The sequence below is a fragment of the Coenobita brevimanus genome, chromosome 23 (genome assembly GCF_032717465.1).
Source record: "Coenobita brevimanus isolate Jiangsu-jjx chromosome 23, ASM3271746v2, whole genome shotgun sequence".
In the NCBI taxonomy this organism is placed as follows: Eukaryota; Metazoa; Arthropoda; class Malacostraca; order Decapoda; family Coenobitidae; genus Coenobita; species Coenobita brevimanus.
Window position 1 is genome coordinate 54,325,747 of NC_136976.1, and position 23,860 is coordinate 54,349,606.

At 43.0% G+C, this 23,860-nt stretch overlaps 1 protein-coding gene across 1 annotated transcript in view; it reads right to left on the reverse strand.

Annotated features, from left to right (window-relative positions):
* NAT1 (N-acetyltransferase 1) overlaps positions 1–23,860 on the reverse strand; it is a 221,574-nt gene that overhangs the window by 175,755 nt on the left and 21,959 nt on the right. The window contains exons 3-6 of the mRNA XM_080267270.1: positions 17,914–18,024; positions 17,420–17,560; positions 16,089–16,277; positions 10,926–11,036 (exon numbers count right to left, since the gene is read on the reverse strand). Coding sequence (XP_080123396.1) covers positions 10,926–11,036; positions 16,089–16,277; positions 17,420–17,521 — 402 coding nt within the window. The 5' untranslated portion in view covers positions 17,522–17,560; positions 17,914–18,024. The remainder of the gene's footprint in view (positions 1–10,925; positions 11,037–16,088; positions 16,278–17,419; positions 17,561–17,913; positions 18,025–23,860) is intronic.

A 23,860-nucleotide genomic window follows, 5' to 3' on the forward strand; every position in this document is an offset into this window, starting at 1 on the left:
CTCTGACTGGGGTAAAAATAATAATCTTGTTTTTAATGCAGCAAAAACTCAGTTTTTACACATATCAAACCGACACTATCTTCCACAGGAGTACCCACTAATGTTTAATAATATCCAGCTCAATCCTGCATCATCCTTGAACACGCCCGGGGTTTCATTCACTCGGGACTTATCTTGGAAAGATCATATTGCATCTCTTGTAAAATCTGTTTCCAAGAGATTGAGTGTGCCAAGCCAACTCTGTACCTTCTTTACCCCTACACAGTTGTTGACTTTATACTGTACATGGGTTTTATTTGCCCGTGTAGAGTACAACTCCCGTGTGGGAAGGATCCCCTAATACAGCTCTTAATAGGGTGGAGTCAAAGGCTTATGGCCTCATTAACTCTTCTCCTCTTACTGACTCCCTTCAACCTCTGTCTCTTCACCACACTGTTGCATCTTTATCTCTTTTCTATTGGTATTTCAATGGCCACTGCTCCTCTGAACTGTCTGCTTGCATCCCTTCACCCACCTCTGTGATGGGTGCATAGCACCCATCTAGCACCAAACTCTCATCCTTTTTCTCTCCAACTCTCTAATGCAAGAGTTAAACATTACTCCCAGTCTTTCATTTATGCAACAGGTCAACTCTGGAACTGGCTCCCTCTGTCTGTATTGCCTACTTCCTATGATCTCCAGTCTTTTTTCAAGCAGAGTGTCCAGGCATCTCGAAATAAACGAATCTTGAATTTGGCTCTCTTTTGTATTGTTTTTGTTTTTTTCTTGGAAGGAATGATTTGCAGGCTCTTGGCCTTTGGTTCCTTGTTTGTTATAAAAAAAAAAAAAAAAAAAAAAAAAAAAAAAAAAGGTTCATTTTAAAATGATCCCCATTCCCACTATACCATGTATGTGAATGTGCAACTTTGTGTTTGGTATATGAGTTAGAAATGCACAACCTCCTTTCCTGACACATATCTTTCAGTTACTTCCCATTATTATATTCTCCTGGTACTCCATTACAACCTATTAAGTCATCCTCAGGACCAGTGCCTAATCTTCCACTCATATCGCCCATTATGATCACTATAGCTCCTGGGCATTTCTCCCACTGCTTCATCCAGCTCATCCCAAAACCTGTCTTTCTCTCTCTCACTCCTGTCATCACACAGTGCATATGCTGCAATCACCCCCACTTTCCATCCATCCACCCATCACCCAATCCAATGTTGCCCCATGAGAAGTGTAGAAGCCTGGGGCTTGGCAAGTTGGTCCTGACATTTAAGATGAGAGTGACCACTCTTACTCATCCATATGGCATTACATGAGCAATAAACCCCACCCATCTCTTGGATATAAATCTGCACCAGTTCAATCCGATTTGAGCGCCTTAATTACTCACTAAACCACAAAGTGCCTTAACCTGGTAATATTCGTATGGTTACCACCCATCATTGTAAATGGTTTCCTGGTGTACAGGAAGCCACTTGGTTTGTCATTCAGTTCTCAAACTTGAACTTGACATACATACATCTCGGGCTGACACAATTGTAATCTCTCATTCTACTATGCCACATTTCATTCATCAACAAAGCAACTCCTTCCACGCATCTTCTTTGTCCATTCATGCCCGATCTTACACATTTCACACCCTCCCACTCCTCCACTTCACACCCTTTTATCTACGGGATATCTTGCACTCGAGCACATTCACCACTTCCACCCTTTTGCTCTCCTAATTCACACCTCTCACATACCACATGGCCATGCAAATCTGCCCATTTGGTTGGGGCCTCTCCAAAATGTCTGCCATGATTGATTTTGGACAGGGGAATCTGGGGGACACTTAACCTGGCCAACAACCCCAGTTACATGGTTAACACCCAGCGTAGTACATGGTTTCCTGGGTACAATCATAATAATAATAATAAAATTATGGAAAACAAGTTTTAGCCATTGACAGAGGCATTAATGAATAGTTCAGAGACCTCAAGAACAACCTCTTGAGAGCTACTGATGCAGTACTCGTATGCAACTGGACAAAGGCCCACCAAGACAAAGTAACTTGGTGGTGGGATGAGGGTGTAGAAGCTGCAGTTAAGGAGAAAAGAAGGCTTTTCCAGGAATAGAAGAAGGATGGTAACAAAGAGGAATACTTGGCTGCGAAGTGTAGGGTTAGAAGAGAGATATACAGGGCGAAGTCTAAGTCACAGAGACTAACTTGATAACCTCAGCTGTGTGGAAAGTAACAATATGATATTCAGGGTGGAAAATCAGGTGAAGAGGGATAATTGGGATATTATAGGTGAGCAGTGTGTGAAGAATGAAGAAGGAAGGGTAGTGGTGAACAGCGGGGATCTTAAAAATGCATGGAGAGAGCATTACAGCTGGTTGTTGAGTGGGGAGTTTGACTAAGACAGGGAAGGTTTGGAGCCAGCAGATCCAGTGTTTGGCCCTTGGCCTTTGATTGACATTGCTACTGTGAGTGAGGCAATAGGCAGGATGAAGGTGGGGAAGGCAGAAGGTGTATCTGGGTTGACTGCTGAAATGTTGAAGGCTTCAGGAGATATAGGAGTGAGGTTAGTCACTGACCTGATAAATATGATTATATATGAGTGTGTTGTCCCAGATGACTGGCTGAAGAGTGTAATTGTAAATGTGTACAAGGGAAAGGGTGATGCCCTAGAAAAAAGAAATTATAGAGGTATAAAGCCTTTAGATCAGATAATGAAGGTAATGAGAGTTCTAAAGGGTATGATTAGAGAAATAGTGAATATTGATGAGATGCAGTTTGGGTTTATGCCAGGCAGGGGCACCACTGATGACATATTCATTGTTTGACAGCTTCAGGAAAAATATACAGGAAAGAAAAGGGAACTGTACTTTGTTTTTGTTGATTTAGAGAAGGCCTTTGACAGAGTCCCTAGAGAGGTGGTGAAGTGGTCAATGAGAAAGCTTGGGATCGGGGAGTGGCTGGTTAGGGTTGTTATGGTCATGTATGTGCAAGCTCGCACCCAGTTAAGAGTAAATGGAAATTTGAGTGATGAGTTTTCTGCGAATGTTGGTGTGCATCAGGGGTCAGTTTTTAGTCCCTTGTTGTTTATCATGGTACCCGAAGTCCTCTCACGTGACTTCAGAAATGGACTCGCATAGATGTTGTATGCTGGTGATTTGGTGTTGACTGCAGAGAATGAAAGGGAGGTGGAGGAAAGATTTAGGAAGTGTAGAGATGGTATGGGGCACAAGGGCTCCAAAGTAAATGCCGATAAAACAAAAGTGATGATATCTACAGTTGGTGGCAGTACTGTCAAAGAAGAGGGAGAGTGGCCATGTGTAATTTGCCACAAGGGCATGGGAAGCAATTCCACCTTGTGCAGTGTTTGTGATAAGTGGGTGCATATGAGATGTAGTGGTACCACAGGTAGACTGCGAGATATGTTGATTTTATGTATGCAGTGTGTCAGGGAGAGTAGGTGGAGATTGTCAGGCGTGAAAGGCTTGAACTTGCTGGTTAGTCTCTTGCGTGCGTGGAAGAGTTGTGTTATTTGAAAGACATGTTATATGCTGGACGTGGGGCTGCAGCTAGCTCTGTGGCTAAGGCGAGAAGTGGTTGGAAGTTCAGGGAGCTGTTGTCTCTCCTAACACTAAGAGGGCTCTCCCTACATGCTAAGGGATCTTTATATGTAGCATGCATTACGAGCGTAATGCTGTATGGTAGTTAGATCTAGGCAGTAAAGGAAGAGGACATTTGCAGGCTCAACCGTAAAGAAATTACAATGATTAGGCGGATGTGCAGCGCATCCCGAAATACAAGGCCCGTGGGGGCCAGGTTTACGATGGAAGAGTTGAGAGGTTGGACAGGACTGGAGTGTACAATCATCCCTTAACACCTGCATTTTTGACATATACGGTTTTAAACATCTGCGGATGGCTATGACATAAACGGTGATAAATATCCGCAGGTGGATACAGTACCAGGGCTGGATTCACTAAAACATTTTATCTCGTTGAACTCTGGTGACACTGTTCACTGCAAATGTAACATTATCCCAGGAACAGTTCATGGCTATTTTGGTGATGACATTATCCAGTGAATAAATATAACACTCTTCCTTTTGGCCACTTCACTTATTAATGTCATTAATTCATCAGAGGAAAAGTTAGGATGGGCTGGGAGTATTTATTTTCTTCCATGTACCCTTGATGAGCTGGTCTAAACTGGTTTGCTGCCCCCCCCCCCTTCTCTCGTACCCAATGAAGAGGTCTAAACTGGTTTCCTACCCTCCCCCTCCTTTCGTGAATAATACAAAGCATTACACACCCAAATCGCACTGAAATCATACGAGAGTGCTTGAAAGTGTTATTTTATCTTATATTGTGAACTAGTGATAAAATACAAGTGATTTAGCGATATTTTTGCGATAATCAGAGAAGTAATGATGCTAAACGCATTTGCTAGTGAACATTTTTGCGGTTGCAAACTGTGCAGCAATGCTACGAAATGACTCATGACATTATATCAATAAGCTTTATAAAAGTAAGTGGTTATCAAAGTCATTCATGAAGTTTGATAAAGCTTGTAATGATTTTCCTCACACGGTTACTTTTTTGCTAAAGTCTAACGTAAACATTGGAATATCCTAACAAAATCATAGGAGACTGGCTAGAAGTGTTTTGTTGTTGTTATTATTGCAACTACTGTGATAAGGTGATGTGGCTGTAACCCTATTTTGTATGGAAAAAATCTTGTGGTTTGGTGGAAATTTCCACCTCTCTGCATCAGAGTCAAAACCTAGTATTCTCTCAAATCATTCTCCATGCTTGGAGTGCCTACGGACATGCAGTTTGTTGCAATGATAGTAGAGAGACTGATGTTTGTCTAACAAAAATTTTAGCTTCCAAGATTAACTATAAGTGGGTTAAAACACAAGTAGAAAACACACAATTTATTTTCTATTTTTCCACAACGAGCACCGTCAGTACATTGTCATCACAGTCACTGCAGCCAAAGGGTTAAGGGGGTCAAGGGGTTTTTAAGGGGGGTAGCAGAAATCCACGGATTTTTAACATACGTGGGTGTCTCTGTTACCTAACCCTTGTGGATGTTAACCCGTTAACTGCTCATGGCGGTTTTTTGGAGGTGTCCGTGGTGCACAGACATAGGGGTAAAAATGAAATTTTCCAAAGGTCAAATTTTGTCCTAGGAATTAAAAGAGCACACGCCAAAGAATATAGTAACAAAATATTAGCTCAATATTTACCTTGGTAAAGCCATGGATGAACATCAAAGTGTCTGATTCCCTATTGGAATGTATGGTTTACGTTTTCTGTTTCTGTTTCTGTTTCGGTTTTGAAGGCTCAAACATGCTTGCATGGGTTGCCCTTGGTCACCATGGCACTATATTCGAAATTCACTTGCGCAGCCAGGGCTGCACTGAGCAGTCGCACTTGGAACAGCCCAGGCTATATAGAGCAGTTAACGGGTTAAGGGAGCACTGTATTGGTGTTGTGATGACGAGAGGTAGACTGAGGTGGTTTGGGCATGTGGAGAGGATGGAGGATGATAATTGGGTGCAGAAGTGAGAAACATTAATACTGGGGATGGGGTTGCGAGGGGTAGACAGAAAAAGACCTGGGACAAGGTCATTGTGACCTCAGGGTTAAAGGACTGAACAGGGAGGCTGCCACAGATAAAGCAGCATGGACAGCCGCCACTAGGTGACCATGGCCGAAGCATACAAGCATGATGAAGCCTTCAAAAACGAAACGAAGCTTTAGAAATAAAAAGTGAACTGGTAAGACCTTGCTGCTAAACCAGACTTACCTCAACGAGTCAACAGTTAGGTGGAGGGATAGTGACTGAGTGACGGTTCGATGAGGTATGTGCACCCAGTAACATGGTCAATATTCTCTCTTATTGTGCCGTTGTCAACACTTTCTCTTAACCTAACCATGTCTGTATGTGTTTCTGGTACTTATCATGACAGTATGTATGTATTTAGTGTGTCTTGACTGTCAAAAAAGGGAAAATTTGGACTTGCATCTAGGGTGCCTGATACGTTAGGATGAATCCCATAGGCACTGTGCATTTATTCATGCGTACAACAATCTCTTGATTATCTGGACAGCTATTACCCGGATGCTGTGATCTGGCTGTTTGAAACCATTATTCATATGTTATTTCATAGTACTGAGACAAAATGCTTGCATCCGATCAGAAATCATGGTCGCGTGGCAAATTTTCGTCCGGATGTGTGAGAATAGCCCAGTGGCACTGGTGTGTCTGGCTGGTTAGTTTACCCAGTGTCTGCCAAAGACCCCCTCACTCTGTCTCAGTTCCCGTGCTGTGAATGTATAATGAGCAGCTCCTCCCAGACAGTCGTTATGGTGGCGCAGGCAGTAGATTTTGTGGTGGTTCCCTCCCCGCTTCAGGCCTTGCTATTCCTTGCATGCCTCTTCCTAGGGTGTGATGATGGCCCCTCCACCAGGGAAAAGGAAGAGGGTAGTGTTGACTCTGGAGATGGAGCGAGAGATCCTGAGTATGATTGATGCGAGATGGTCCATTTCCCACATCTTGAAGGAATACGACCTGGCCCGCTCAACCCTACAGGATATAAGGAAAGTCCATGACAAACTCACACAGCACATGGCAGACTTCAGCGAAAGGAACTGATGCAATACCGAATGGAAAACTATGAGTTTGCCCTGGCATGCCGAAGTCAACCGTTTGACATTTCTCTGATGCCGCCAACAATGGGCTGCAATGTGCTAATGCGAGGCACCAAGTTGAAGGCTGCTGCCGAGAAATTCACCCACCTTTACAACATCCAAGACTTCAAGGCATCCGAAGGATGGGTGTTCAGGTTCAGGCTTGGAAATGGCCTGACCAATCGTAAGACCCACAGCAAAGCTTTGGACACTAGTGAGGAGGGAGTGGAGGAATTTCGCCAAAATCTGTTGGGCTTTACTGAGAAGGAGGGCCTCGCTCTTGCCCAAGTGTATACAGTAATGCTGATGAAACTGGCCTCTTCTACTACTCACTGCCCATGAACACTGGTAGACAAAAAGAAGCAAAGTGCCTGGCCACAAGCTGTCTAAGCAAAGGGTATCTGTTTTGTTCTGTGCTAATGCTGACTGGACGCACCGGCTGAAACCTGTTATTGTTGGTCGTGCAAAACAACCCCATTGCTTGCATGGGCTAATGGATGCCCTTCCTGTTGTGTCCAAATATTCTGTGATGGCTTGGTTTACCTCAAAGATCATCACAGACTGGTTCTGCAGGTATTTCAATAAGGAGGTCATCCATTATCAAACGGAGGAACTTGGAATCCCTCGTGACCACGTAAAGGCTCTTCTCCTGGACGATGCCCCTGCACATCCCTTCGAGAAGGAATTGGTTGCAGGTGATTGTTGCATTAGGTGCACGTTTTTGCCACCTAATGCCGCTGTGCTGATTCAACCAATGGACCAGGGAGTAATCAAGGCCCCAAAGAGGTGCACTGATGGAGGTTCCTCGACGAGGTGATGGTTGTTCTCGAGGACGAGAACGAGCAGTCAGGGGCCGGACACGCAGGGGCAGAGGACACTGGAAAATCTGTGGCACTACAACCTCAAGTTTGCAGTGTACAACTGGGCTAGTGAATGGAAGGAGTCTTCGTGAGAACCCTCAAAAAATGGCTGGTCTCATCTCTTTCAGGGCCATGAGAGCAGACACAACTTTCTGGGATTTGACATGAACGACTTCCACACTTGCCTTCGTAACACAGGCAGGGCTGTGGATGTTGATGACATCTGGGGGTGGTTAGATGATGATGAGGGTGATCCAGGCTTTCAGGTTATGTCTAACATCAAGATCGCAACTTTGGTTGCTCCTGCCCAGCCAGAAGAGAGTGACGAGGATGATGGGGACAACCCAAAGAACAGCAGGGCTCCAGTCATCCTCTGTCTGAGTGCATTCTGGGCAAGCCTCAAGCAGGCACTTCAGTATGTCAAGCACCAGGATTGTGACAGAGTTGGTGCCTCTTTGCCTTGTGGAGGATCTGCATTTTGTGTGGCAAAGTGTCATCCAATACTTGAATCGTCGCTCCTATCACCACTCACCAGTCCAAGATCGACTCCTTTTCAGGCCTCTGACCCACACTGGCACCTAGTCAACCTCTTCTCTGCCACCATCAAAGTGTGAAACCGTGCCTTCAATGACGGAACCTCAACCTAGCACGTACTCAGCTGTTGTGTCTACCCTGGATGTAAGATTGTGGCTATCTTCAGAGTCACCTGAAGTAAGCAGTCCATCACCACGTCCCACAGCTGCTCCCCTGGGCCGACTGCCGGAGATCCTCCTTGACTCTGACTGTAAGCTCTTCAGGGTATACCACTAAACCACATGGGATGTACTGGCAGTGCAACAGACTCACTAGCCACAGTACAACAGTCAAAGTCAAGTAGCTAGTGGGGTATTCAGCACGATGCCCAGCAAGGAATTGTGTGTGTTCATCCTCATTTTATTCTAGCTTACTGTAATGTTCCATGATTTTACTTTATTTTACCCTTATGTTTTGTGTGCCCACTGCATTTTTGTTGTGTAGCTGGTTTTCTCATTCCCCCCCCCCCCAAACCACTCCTAGGCATGGCCCTGCAGGAGTGACTGTTTGTCTGTAGTTGATGGGTCTGCTTTGCCATGGTACTGTAATTGCTTGGCTGTGGCTTAAAGGTCCGATTGATCAGAATGAGTAGTGCAGGTGGGGCGCTCACCATCCACTCACTCGATGTACTGTAGTGCTGCTGTCAAGTGTCTGTCTTTTCCTCTCCTCTCTTCCTTGCTCTTCTGTTTTTTCTTTCCTCTTCCTTCTGCCTGTGGGTGACTCTACACTGAGTGACAAGCCATATGGTTCCCTGTACACCAGGAAACCATTTACTAAACTGGGTGGTAACCATATAACCAAACTATGGCACCTGGTGGCTTAGTGGGTAATTATGGCACTCCAGCTGGATTAAGCCCATGTAGGTTTATTTCCAAGAGGCAGTTGGGGTTTACTGCTCATGTGATGCCACTCAGGGATGAGCAAGCTGGTCACTCATATCTTAAATGCCAGGACCAACTTGACTAGCCCCAGACTACTATGTTCCTCATGAGGAAACACATCATTAGATGATGATGATGATGATGATGTTGATGATGATGATGAACAAGTTTTGTAAGATGTACTGTAATGGCCTTTTACACAGGCTTTCAATGTTAGGCTGTGTATGAATGGGGGCCAGGGAAGAAGTCCATTACCCAGATGGAGAACATGCCTTTGGCTCAATTACGTCGGGAAATTGAGGGATTACTGCAATTCTGTTACCATGCACCATGTTCAGTACCAATTATGTGCAATAACCAATGGATTAGTGTGTGTGTATATCACATATACATATCATCATCATCATCCAATCCTATGTTGCCCCAAGAGGAGCTATCATATTATAACTGGTAAATACATTTAATCATGATTCCTCTCCTCCATCCTTCTTTCCTTCCATTCTCTTCTGTCTTTCTCTCCTTCATTCTTTCCTTGTCCTTCTGCCTACAGTTGACTTTACACTCCCTCTTCTGTCTTTCTTTCCTTCATTCTTTCCTCTTCCTTCTGCCTGTGGGTGACTCTACACTGAGTGACAAGCCAAATGGTTTCCTGTACACCATGAAACCATTTACTACGCTGGGTGGTAACCATATAACCAAATTTTGGCGCCTGATGGGTTAATGGGTAATTATTGCTCTCCAATCAGACTGACCAGTGAAGGTTTATATCCAGGAGTGGTTGGGGTTGATTGCGCATGTAATGCCACTCGGGGATGAGTGAGGCTTGTCACTCTCATCTTAACTGTCGGGACCAACTGCCTAGCCCCAGGCTCCTACACTCCTCATGGGGCAAAGTAGGATTGGATGATGGATGGATGGATAACTATTTATAAGGGATTGTGGCCATGTGCAGTTTGCAACAAAGGTGTGGAAAATACCTCCATCTTCTGCAGTGTTTGTGATAAATGGGTGCCCATGAGATGTAGTTATTACAGGTAAACTGTAAAATACTGCCAATTTTGCATATGTGGTGTGTTGGAGGGCAAGTAGAGATCGGTGTGAAAGGATTAATTTTGCAGGTGAGTCTCATGTGTGTGGAGGAATTTTGTTAACTGGGGATATGTTATATGCTAGAGGTAGGGCCAGAGTAATTTCTGTAGCTAGTGTAAGAAGTGGTTAGAGGAAGGGAGCTGCTGCCTCTGCTAACATCAAGAGGGCTCTCCCTCTGTGTAATGGGATCTTTGCATGCACCATGTTAGGAGTGTAATGGTGTATGGTAGTGAGACCTGGGAGGTAAGGGAAGAAGATATTCCTGGTTCAAGCATACAGAAATGACAATGAACCAATGGATGTGTTGTGTGTCCTTGAATGCGAGGTCTGGAGGGGCTAGGTTTATGAATGACGAGTTGAGAGGAAGGATGGGACTGGAATGTACAGTATTGGTGTTGTGATGAGGAGGGGTAGATTGAGATGGTTTGGGCATGTCTAGAGGACAGAGGATAACAACTGGATGAGGAAGGTGTGATGTATGAATACTGGGGGTAAGGCTGCAAAAGGCAGACCAAAAAAGTCCTGAGACAAGGTCATAGAGTGCAATCTCGGGAATAAGGGACTGAATAGGAAGGCTGTCAAGAGATTCAGCAGTGTGAAGACACATACTGTTGCCCTTGCACCTTCATAAATACTCCTAATAGCATTCAGTAATTTCCCATCTACTCCACATATTCTTGTACATCCTCACATTCTATGTCTATCTATTGTCGTGTTTTCTCCAGATCCACGAAAGCAACAAATAACTCTTTTACTTTCATGGGTCTGGAGAAATCAAGTGTACAGTATAAATTCCATATTCCCTTCAATGTAGAGATGAATATTTATACTTCACCTTAGCCTTGGGCTTGTCCAGCACCTTCCCACAGGTCCTCATTATCTGGCACAAACACTCCAGATCCTCAGCCAAGTCAGCCACTGGTCGCCGCCGCCGCTTCTCCAGCAGCTGAAATGATAAACTTGTTAACCTTTTTACTGGTACAATAACACGAGCATTTTATTCTGGATCGGGCTTAACAATGTTACTAAGCAATGAAAAATGCTTTGCCTTCAGGTAATAGACTAACACATGTACCTGTCTATCTATCAATATACAGTGGGCCCTTGCTTTACATGGTCATAGTTTACACTAACCTCCCTTTATATAGCACTTCCAATCTCTACTCTTCTGCCCTTTATACTTGCCAATCCATGGTTTACATAGGAATATCATGGCTATGAACCCCAGATCGCCACCTTCTACATTCAAAATACCCACGCGGTGACATGGTGGTTACAAGATGCTGATGTCATGGCCCTGACACATGTGCATACACTGCTTCGGGCATCCTTCCCTGTGCCTTTCACCCATGGTTTCTGGGACTAACCATTTGCCTGTCCATCACAAAATGTTTACAAATACCATTATCTTTGTATCCATACCATTACTGAGCCCACAATGACCAATTCTGACCAAAAAAAAAAAAAAAAAAAAAAAAATCTTTTCGCATACAGGCATACCCAAGTTTAACAAAGTAATTGGTTAGGTACAATCCCATCGTTATGCGGGGTATCGTATATTGGGGTACTCTCAATATGCAAAGCAATGTGGAGCATTTACCAGCTTTGGGTTTTCCCTTAAATCAAGCTCAAAACCCATCTGAATGAGCCCCAAAACAAGTAGAAGTAGTAGTAGTAGTAGTTGCTGTTCCCTAGGCAGTCTGGCCAAACAGCCCCAAGTCCCTAAGGAAGGCCACGGCCGAGACCAGGCTTTCCCACAGAGCTCTCAAGGAGTGTGTGTTGTTTTGTCAGCGCAGGTGATTGTGTGCAATGCAGTCTTCCATAATGTGCTGTGTTACATTTTGGACAGGTGCTGTGTTACATTTTGGACAGGCATCAGCGATGGAGTCACCCAGCCTCTTCTGGTAACTTAAGAGGGCTGGGTGATGCCCACTAAAAACACCATTTTATCCATTTTTTTTTTTTCTTTTCAAAATAATGTATTTAATCACACAAACTCAGTGTAATGGGCCAATACCATAGAAACTAACACATACAGGCACAGCCTAAACTTTGCATATATGTGCAGAAAAATAATATCGACAGTAAATCATAGATGCTCATCGCATTCTGTTTCACTGGTTAAAAAGACACCATCATACATGAATGTAAACATGGGTAGCTGTGCTTAAGGTTGGGGAAAACCATCCATCATCCAATCCTATGTTGCCCCATGAGATGCATACGAGCCCAGGACTAGGCAAGTTGGTCCTGACATTTAAGATGAGACTGACCAGTCTCACTCATCCCTGAGTGGCATTACGTGGGCAATAAACCCCAACCACCCCTTGGATATAAATCTTCACCAGCTCAATTTGAACAAATCTTAATACTATCTATTGCCAGACGCCTCAATCCCGTTTGGGGTGGCCACAAACAAATCGCCTCCAAGTCGCCCTGCCCCCCGCCATTTCACTGCCCTGCTCCCAATTCACACCCCCCTCTCTCATATACCTCTCCACCCCATCCCTCCATCTCATCCTCGGCCTCCCCCTCCCTCATCCCCCCTCCACCTCACTCACATACACTCTCTTCGTCAGTCTTTCACCCTCCATCCTCTCCACATGACCAAACCACCTCAGTGTGTTCCTCATAACACTTCCTATCACATCCACATCAACACCACAACGCTCCTTTATATCCTCATTCGTCAGCCTGTCTCTCCATGTGACTCCACAGGCTCCTCTTAAATAACTCATTTCCACTGCTCTCACTCTTGACTTGTGTCCTTCCAACAACATCCACGCTTCACTTCCATACGTTAGAGTTGGTATCACAATACTGTCATGTAGTAACTTTTTCACTTCCATGCTCACTTCCCTGTTTCTTATCACTGCTTTCAAAGAACCAGCAACCTTTCTTCCCTGCTGTACCCTTTCAAGCACTTCACCCTCCAAACCTCCATCCTTACTCATCACACTACCCAAGTACTTAAATGTACTCACATTTTCCAATTCCTCACCATCCAACCTCGCTGTACATTCACTGACTTCACCTCTCTCAAAGACCATCACTTTACTCTTCCCTACATTCACCTTTAGATTCCGTTTCCTACACACTCTCCCAAACTCATCCACCAAGCCTTGCAGCTCCCCTTCGTCTTCACTCAACAACACAGTATCATCTGCAAACAACAGTACAGGGAGTTTCCAAACACTATCCTCTCTCACCAGGGCCACTCCAACATCCACTACCCTACCTTGTACCTCTTTTATTACCCCATCCATGTACAGATTCAACAACCATGGAGACATGACACATCCCTGTCTCAACCCACCTTTCAAAGAGAAAAATTCACTTAGTTCACCATCCACACGCACTGCAGCCTTCGCACCATCGTACTTACTCTTCACACATTCAACAACTTCCCATCTACTCCATATATTCTTAACACTTTCCACAATCCTTGTCTATCCACCCTGTCATATGCTTTCTCCAAATCCATGAAAGCCGCATACAACTTCTTTCCCTTCTCTAGAAACTTTTCCACTAAAGATCTAAGAATGAATATCTGATCTACACAACCTCTTCCCTTCCTAAACCCTCCCTGTTCTTCTCCAACTAATTTCTCTGTTCTTTCTCTAACTCTGTCAATAAGTATCCTACCATACACTTTTCCTATTATACTAAGACAAATGCCCCTATGATTACCACACACTTCTTTTTCCCCTTTTCCTTTGTACAAGGGAATAATTATACCTGACTACCAATCCTCCGGGACTCTACCTTCCTCCCAGGCCAATCTGCACATCTTCCACATCCATTCTACTACTATCTCTCCCCCATGCTTCAGCATTTCACCACACACTCCATCAATTCCTGGGGCTTTCCTTGATTTAACTTTCTTCATTGCTTCCACAACTTCTATCCTACTGATTTCTTCCTGTCTTCTCACCTCCCTCCTTCTCCCAGCCATTCCCCAGCCACTTATACTCGCATTACTTCCATCCTCTATGTTCAACAATTCCTTAAAGTGTTCTCTCCATCTGCTCACTTTTTTTCCCTTCTCCTCTAGTAATCTACCATTTTTATCTTTCACTCCCCTGCTAACTTCACTTCCACCCTGTCTTACTCTTTTCACCTCTTTCCAGAACATTTTCTTACAGTCCCTCCACTTTACTTAATACTGTAGTCTGAATTAAAGGAAAATTTCCTCAGTCAATTATCTGGTGAACATAAACCTTATATCCAGTATATCCAGTATTTTTTGGCAAATGCTCAGATGAAGTTGCGTCCATGGTGCCACCTCTCCATGCCTTCCCTCGTGCTACACGGGCATCTGGTAGTGCTCAAGACTGGAATGTCACTCAACCAGATTGCAGAACTTCTGCCTATCAGAATTCTTTCATTCCCCGAACTGCATCTCTCTGAACTCGCTTCCCCAGTCATTTTCCTCCAAATTTCAACCCACAACTGTTCAAGTCTAACTGTTACAGATATTTTATGAACAGAGGACACCAGTAATCTGGTGTATGGATTATTTTTTTTTTTTACCCATTTGTTTTTCCTTCCTCCGTTGTAAAAAAAAAAAAAAAAAAAAAAAAAAAAAAAAAAAACTAATTTTGTAACCTTTTAGAATTACCAGTAAGTTTGTTTTTGAAAGATATGGTTTTTGCTCTGTAATGATTAGGGTAAATTTGTTATATAATCAGTACTTAGGTTAGGCCCATGCCAGGTTAGGTTGTGGCATATTGTTACCAAAGTTTAATCAACTAAAGAAATTTATTATAAACATGACTACTTATTGAATATAGGTCCATTTGCCAGGATTAGATTTGTTACCCCAAGGCAATTCTTACTGTTAGGATGACATGTACATTCACTTATGGAAGTGATTTTTCACTTCTAAGAAGAATGGGAAATTGTAAGTGTAAAATTACCAAAGAAGGTTGTTGCAGCAAAAGAAATGAGTCCTTCTCCTACTACTGTGTTGTAGCAGCAAAGGAAACGAGTCCTTCTCCTATTACTGTGTAGTGCGCAATGATCTCTCCGTCAACTTATAAGGTGTGCTCACACGTTGAAACATGTCTTACAGCCCAGGAGTAACAGACAAACAAGTCAAAACATTATCATCCCCTTCATTCTACTCAGTGTAAAATTATAATTTAAATGGGCTGTCATTTATTAGGTATAAACATTATTTTATTTGGTTGTGGTAGGTGGGGGTGCTCACCATCCACTCACTCGACATAGTGCTGCTCTTGGGTGTCTGCCCTTTCCTCTCCTCCACCCTCTTTCCTTCCATCCTCTTGTCTTTCTTTCCTCCATTCTTTCCTCGTTCTTCTGCCTACGGGTGACTTTACACTCCCTCTTCTGTCTTTCTTTCCTTCATTCTTTCCTCTTCCTTCTGCCTGTGGGTGACAAGTCAAATGGTTTCCTGTACACCAGGAAACCATTTACTATGCTGAGTGGTAACCATATAAACAAATTTTGGCACCTGGTGGTTTATTGAGTAATTAAGGCGCTCCTATCGGATTAAGCCAGTGAAGGTTTATATCCAAGGGATGGTTGGGGTTTATTACTCACGTAATATCACTCAAGGATGAGTGAGGCTGGTCACTCTCATCTTAAATGTCAGGACCAAATTCCCTAACCCCAGGCTCCTACGCTCCTCATGGGGCAATGTAGGATTGGATGATGAATGAATGAAAATGGATTATGGCACACATTAAAAAAAAAAAAAAAAAAAAAAAAAAAAAGTGGGTTGGGCTTTTTCAAATAAAGTGGTATTTTTGACAACCCTGAGTTGCATTAAAACAAGGCTGGTCTCACACACACACACACACACACACACTGCTACCACTAGACAATTTTCTTCTTCAGGGAGACCTCTTGTAATGAAGAGACTACTGAAAAGTACTACAATATATGTATTACAAGGACTGAGAAGGATCTTTATGAGACAGCAGGGGTAAAATAATGTTATTTTAATACGAAGAAAGAAGCCACATGCATATACCTGCTGGATGCATCGGTGAAGAATGGACTCATGAATAATCTCCAACTTGCCCAGTTCACCAATGAATCGGAGGTTGCCGACCATCTTGCGTTTGGCTGCTGCTCGTTCTTCTTCCTCTTCTGGCGTGAGCACGGTGCCATCAGATCCGTCCCACACCTCTGAGGCACGCCGACGTCGTTCAAACTCATCCTGGGAAGTATCATCCACAATTATGAAGGCTATCATCAATACCAACCTTGGCTAAACCCTATACAATATATGAGGCCCCTAATAACATAAGTGTACCGAGCGCCACTGCAAGCGAAACCGAGTTAAGTATAACACTATGTAGCCCAAACCCTCTTTGATCTGAAAAGCAACCACGAGGTACAAAAAGCAACTATCATTAGGGTCCAAATTCCCCTTCTGTAACATGGTCTCATTGCCCACTTCACCTCAGTGCGTCGACAAGCCTTCATGCTGGTCACAGAATGTACCAAGTGCCTCCCAGCAATGTGCTGTCTAGTGTTACCAGATACTAGCATTTCTTAATGCTCACAGTCATGCATTTTTTTTATATCATTATTAATTATTGTACCATTATTCTAACATAATGCAATATTTTAGCATAAAATTGCATGACTTTAAGCGTAAGTTAGCCATAATGTACAGAAAATGGGAAAGGCAGAGAGCTCAGCAAGACATTGGCAACTGTGATCTGGGAATCTGTCGTGAGGTGATGCAGTTTTTTGTTAACCAGCTGGCCTTGACCACTGCCTGGATTAACTGGCTATTTTCAGAGCTGTTTTAGTGTTTTTTCTCACTGTATCGAGAACATGAGTGATTCTAGTAGTGTGCAAAAAGCTGCTGGTCCTTCTCATAACAGAAAAAGAGCGAGGATGCCAGAGATGTGAGCACAAAACATTAGTTATAATGCTCAAGAACACTGGGCTTTTGCTTTTGCTTTTGTAAACATTTCCCATTGATATCTTTTGTTAGTTTGATTGTTAAAAATGCTTACTGAGAGTACGTTTTCTCTCTCAATACCACTGGAGAAAAATGCAGTTATTGTTGTACCTTTCAGAATGCCACTAATTTCTCTTCTACCAAGATTAGCATGACATGAAAGTACGAACTTCAAGCTAAAATATATTGTACAAAAAAAAAAAAAAAAAAAAAAAAAAAAAAAAAAAATCACTAGTTCCAAAGTTAAGGCATTTTGAAAGTTACGCAACTTTAATTGCGTTTTTCTCCGTTTTCAAGATGTGGCGTTCGGTACACTATGTTATTAGGGGCCTCATATATTTACCATATGCAGATACCTAAACTTAAAAATCTGCAGTTGCACATACCTGACACTTGTTCAACAACAATCGGTTAAATGTACAAGGTCCGTCTGGTGGATCAAAGTTTGGAGCCTCTTCTGACAGCCGTTTGCACAGCTGTGCATACATAGAACAATACTTCGGTTCATCAAGGGCCTTCTCGAAGATCTGTTGAAACAGCACAAATTTATCAGTAACTGCAGATTCCACAAGGTCTGAAGCTAGATGATAACTGTACTTCATAAGTAAACTGCAAGAATGTGTATTTCACTCTCATTCTCAAGACGAAGTAATATGGGTATATATATTCCTCACGTTTACTTATTATAAGCTAGGAATCACTTGCTAAACTGTCTTGTAACAGAAAAACTGAAAACTCAAATTTCGAAGTCTGGCACAGGGGCACTGGATGCAAGTTATGCAGATGTAACCATTCTTTACTTCAAATGACCTGTTAACCTACCATACCAAGTAACTGCAACTGCTTGCAAGATAATTCTCATAGTCAAAATGACACTTACCAACAAAATGACCCCTTTTAGAAGTGTGGTTGAATCAAGGCCTACATTTAAGATGTCATTGCTTAGCTTATGGAACTTCTCAGGGGTGAGTTTGTTGAGAACTCCTCGAACCTGTTGAAATATAAAGCAAAAAATGAATCGACTTACTCTGAGCTTTACAGATAACATTTAGTTTACAAGTGAGATCTTTAACTGACCTATAGGATATACACTCAAACCTCGATTTAAGGGACCTCCATTTAAGGGATTTCGGATTTAAGGGACTCCATATTCTACCTGACAAACAGACAAGACCATTCAAAAATGATACGTAATGTCTAGATTATACACATTAATATGTTTCTTCATACAGTACCTCTAAAATAATATTCATAATCATATAAATAGGTAAGAAAAATTAAACAATCATCGAATTTCATAAAAAGACTGTCTTTATATGTGGTAAAACAATGGGCATTTTCAAGTAAGGGACAAGTTGATTCCCCACTTAGTCCCTTAACTCAAGGTTTGAGTGTACCTATTGTACAGCCACAAACCCCAGAATTCATCTAGTGACAATGACATTATTCTTTTATTCCCTGAACTTGGGGGGGTGAAGAAGAGATTTTCTATTTCACTTTGGCTATGTCAATTTTCTTCACCACTGGGAAGCTTTCCAAGGTCTGAAGGTAACATGTGCATGCCTTATCTCCAGTTGCATTCTAGGAAAGTGCAAGCAACAGTTCATGATGTGCCCTTAGCAATGGCACTTCAGATTTTCAGGCTACAACCTAAAAAAAAATAACTTTCATCTCATACCAGAAGTATTCTCATCACACTGCCACCCATCATAGCTGCAGTTTCATTCTTGATGCCAAGGATGAAGGTAAAACAGTATCCTCATACAGCTACTCAACCTTAGGCAGCATCCTCACCAGACACTAGCGTGAGACTCTGAGGTTGTCATTATCATTCCCTGGCAATCTACCATTCAAAGGTGAGTCTGATTTCGTGTATAATGTATTCATGCATAATAATATGATTTTTGTATAATGATACAAAATCAGATGCACTTTTGAATGGAAGTTTGCCAGTGTATGATAATGACAACCTCAGAGCCGAGCACCACTACTATAGTGCAGATGAGAGATATTGTTGTTTTCATACCCAAGCCTGTCAGAGGCCCATCTACTGCAGGCAAGTAATAGCTCCTGGAGTGTTGTCCCATGCAGTGAACCGATTTTCCCACGTGGCGGCACAGGGATTAGTGTGGAGGTTTGGTTCCTAGGTGGATGCCTCATTTGCATCTCCACCCAGTTAACAGGGGCACCATAGTAGTCCCCAAGTCACCCAGATATTCAGCTATATGGTTACCACCCAGGTTTGTAAAAGGCTTCCTGATTTACAGGAAATCATTTGGTGTAGAGCCACCTAAAGTGGAAAGAAAAGAAATAGTGACAGGAAGAAAGGGAGAAATAGGAATAAAGGAGGCACACAGAAAAAGAATAACATGAAGGACAGAGTAGGCAGCACCATAACAAGTGAGATGATGCTGGTGCCACCACCTACAACCAGTGCATCACTATAATCTGTACAAGTGGCCAAACTGGACACTGGAAGATGCAGATGAAAACTTATACAGGTTACCATGATGCAAAACTCTTGCTTGTCAGCATGCAATTGATTTGGATGCGGTCTTACTAACCGCTACTCCCTGACAAGTACTACCCCCCCTCTCCCCCCAATTGTCATATGACCTGTAAGTACAGCTGGCCACAATGAAAGGGATACTCTTTATTTTATTTTTTTTCCTAGGTTGTGAAATGCTGCGACTTATGGCAACCCCTGCTAGGCCATAATATTCTTTTATAAACAAAGATCCCACCACTCCTTTGATGGGCTTGTAACACAGATGGTGACTGGATGACACACAAGAGTATGTATGCTTATGCCACATATTTTACCCATGGTATCACGAGTATGCCTTCACTCCATAGTTTAAGTGTGTGGCCTAACACTGAATTACTGACTGCAAAATATTCGGTGGATTCAACGGATATTTTTATAGCAGATGTAATAACTCTAAATAACACAATCGTTGGCATCTACAGTACGGTACCCATCCCTCATAAGCTGATGATCAGCTGCTCAAAGAATGAGGCTTCGAACATAATTTAGTTCCTAAATTAATCTATCTATCTATCTATCTATAGACCAACGCCCTAATCCTGCAAAGGGTGGCCACAGACAAAACGCCTCCAAGTCGCTCTGTCACCCACCATTTGACTACCCTCCCCCCAAATCTCCCCCCCCTCCCTCATATACCTTTCAACTCCATCCCTCCACCTCATCCTCGGTCTACCTCTCCCTCTCCCTCTCTCCACCTCACCTACATACACCCTCTTAGTCAGTCTTTCATTCTCCATTCTCTTCACATGTCCAAACCACCTCAGTGTATTTCTCCTAACCTTCTCAACCACATCCACATCCACCCCACAGCGTTCCTTCACTTCTTCATTCATCAACCTGTCCCTCCACGTCACTCCACATGCTCCTCTCAAGTAACTCATTTCCACTGCTCTCACTCTTGACTTGTTCCCCTCTTGTAAGGTCCATGCCTCGCTTCCATACGTCAGGGTAGGGATCACAATACTACCATGCAGTGACTTCTTAACTTCCATATTCACCTCCCTATTTCTCATCACTGCTTTCAGTGTATCAACAACCTTCCTTCCCTACTGTACCCTTTCACACACTTCATCCCCCAAAGTTCCATCCTTACTCATCACACTACCCAAGTACATGAATGCACTCACATTCTCCATATCCTCACCATCCAACCTCACTGCACACCCTGTGACTTCATTCCTCTCAAACACCATAACTTTACTTTTGTTTACATTAACTTTCAGATTCCTCCTCCTACACACTGTCCCAAATTCATTCACCAAACCTTGCAACTCCCATTCATCTTCACTCAACAGTACTGTATCATCAGCAAACAGCAACACCGGAACCTTCCAAATCTCACCCTCATTCATTAGAGCCACCCCCACATCCACTGCCCTACCCTGCACCTACTTTACAACCCCATCCATATATATATTAAACAGCCATGGAGACATCACACAACCCTGTTTCAGTCCCACACTGAGATCAAAGAACTCACTCAGCTCACCATCCACTCGCACCGTAGCCCTAGCTCCCTCGTACATACTCTTCACAGCACTCAACAATTTCCCCTCCACTCCATATATTCTTAATACCTTCCACATACCTTGCCTATCTATTCTGTCATAAGCTTTCTCCAAGTCCATGAAGGCAGCATACACTTTCCTTCCCTTCTCTAAAGACTTCTCCACTAAACATCTTAGAACAAATATCTGATCTACACACCCTTTTCCCTTCCTAAATCCCCCTTGTTCTTCTCCAACTAGCTTCTCTGTCATATGCCTAACCCAATCAATGAGTATTCTACCATATATTTTACCAGTCACACTAAGAAGGCAAATACCCTTATGGTTACCACATACTTCTCTCTCTCCTTTTCCTTTGTATAAAGGAACAATTATACCTGATTTCCAGTCCTCTGGAACCCTTCCCTCTTCCCAAGCCAATCTACACAACTTCCATATCCATTCCACAACAATCTCACCCCCATACCTAAGCATTTCACCACACACTCCATCAACTCCTGGGGCCTTTCCCAACTTAATCTTCTTCATTGCTTCCACTAGTTCCGCCCTACTGATCTCTTCCTCCCACATCTCATCTCTTCTTCTCCCAGCCATTCCCCAACCACTTATACTCGCACTGCTCTCACTCTCTACATTCAACAAATCCTCAAAGTGCTCCTTCCATCTCCTCAATTTTTCTCTCTTCTCCACCAACAATCTATTATTCCTATCTTTCACTCCCCTACTATTTCCCCTTTCACACTGCCTTACTTTCTTGACCTCCTTCCAAAACAATTTCTTACTCTCCCTCCATTTCACACTCAGATTCCTCCCAAACTCTTCATCCACTTTCTTCTTACTCTCCTTCACCAGTCTCTTAACCTCCCTTCTCCCGCTCACATATACCTCTCTCTTCTCTCTCTCATCTTCTCCCCTACCTCTACTCGCTAACCATTCACTATATGCCTTCTTCTTTTGTTCCACAGCTCGTTTCACCTCATCATTCCACCATGCTGTCCCTTGCACACCCTTGCATCTCCTCCTCACTCCACAAACCGCCTCACACGCTGCGCCTACCTCTTCCGTGAATATCTTACATACGTCTTCCACCCCTTCCATCTGCTCTAGCTCATACCTTCCCAATCTTTCTTCTACTATGCTCTTATACTCTATCATTTTCTCACTATCTTGCAATTTCTCCACTCTTCTCACAGGAGCTGCTTCCTCCTGTCTTCCCCTTCGTCTCCTCAACCACTTTCTTTGCAGCTCTACTTTGGCCATCACTAAGTGATGGTCCGAGACTCCATTCCCCCACCCTCTCCACACTCTTGCATCCAACACTTGTCTTCTCATTCGCTCATCCACACACACGTAGTCTATTATTGCCTTTCGTTCAACAAGTTCACCATCCATCCTCCTCATTTCTCTCCATGTATACCGGTGGATCATCTTATGTCGAAAGTAGGTGTTGGCTATTGCCAACCCCTTACAAGCACAGATGTCTACCAAAGCACTTCCATTCCCATCTACATTAGCTGGCACACCCCACTGACCAACCACTCCATCCACTCGTACATTTGCAACTTTGCCATTCATGTCTCCAATCAACAACACTCTTTCACTCCTCTCAAACTTGTCCATACACGCTTCTACTCTCGCCCAAAACTCATCTTTCACTCTTGCCACTCGATCCTCTATCGGGGCATACACACATACAATCGCCCACACTTGTATACCTACTTTCATCCTCACCCATACAATCCTTGCACCCACTGTTCCATACTCTCTTATATTCTCCTTCCACTTCTTGCTTATCATCAGACATACTCCCTCTCTTGCCCTCTCATTCTCATTGACTCCCACACATATACCTAAATCATACTCCCATTCTCTCACCCTTTCACCTTCCATTTAGTTTCAGTCAATCCACATATATCCACTTTTGCATCCTCAAGCACCTGAACAATCTCTCTCTCTTTCACTTCATCATTCACTCCTCTCACATTCCACATTCCCACTCTAAGAATGTCCTTTGTCCGTTCCTTAGTCATCAAAGTATGGTCTGTCCGGGTCCGAGGCGCTTTTTTTTTTTTTTTTTTTTTTTTTTTTAATGCAAATACAGCTGAAGATTTTGTAAGAAATGACATGTAGCCATTAGGAAAATTAAATGAATTACCGTATTTCCCAGTGTATATTGCGCATAAAAAAAAAAAAAAAAAAAAAAAAAAAAGCTCTCAAAGTATGTCCTGCATGTTATACAATGAAGCTATCTATTTTCATGGGGAAGGAATGAGCCACAGTCAAACCCAGAAGTTGCTATGGCTTCCTGAAACTGATGAAGGCTTATCTCTGTATTAATTTTTATCCTTCATAGTCTCATGACTGTGTTTACACTTGGCCTGTACTATTAAGTTACAATACAGTGAACAATTATTCAATCTTTATCAAGGTACTGTAACAGCACCAATACTTTTGCTTTTCACATGACCGACGACACTCTGAAAGTATAGTACTGTTTACCACCAACTATATGGACAGTGTTGCCAAACAGTAAACTTCAAAAGCGCTGCGCTCAAATTTGAAACTCATTAAACAATTCCGCTACTCCGCTACACCCATATCAGTTAGAAAGTTCGCCTCCTAAACAGATTTGTCTTCTAAACTAAATATCGTAAATAGAGAAGTTACATGAATATCCGTAAAGTAGCAGCAATTTCCCATGTTTTTGAGCAAAGAGAATGGAGGAATATGACATCAGAGTTACAATGGAATTTTCGGAAGCCTTGGTAACA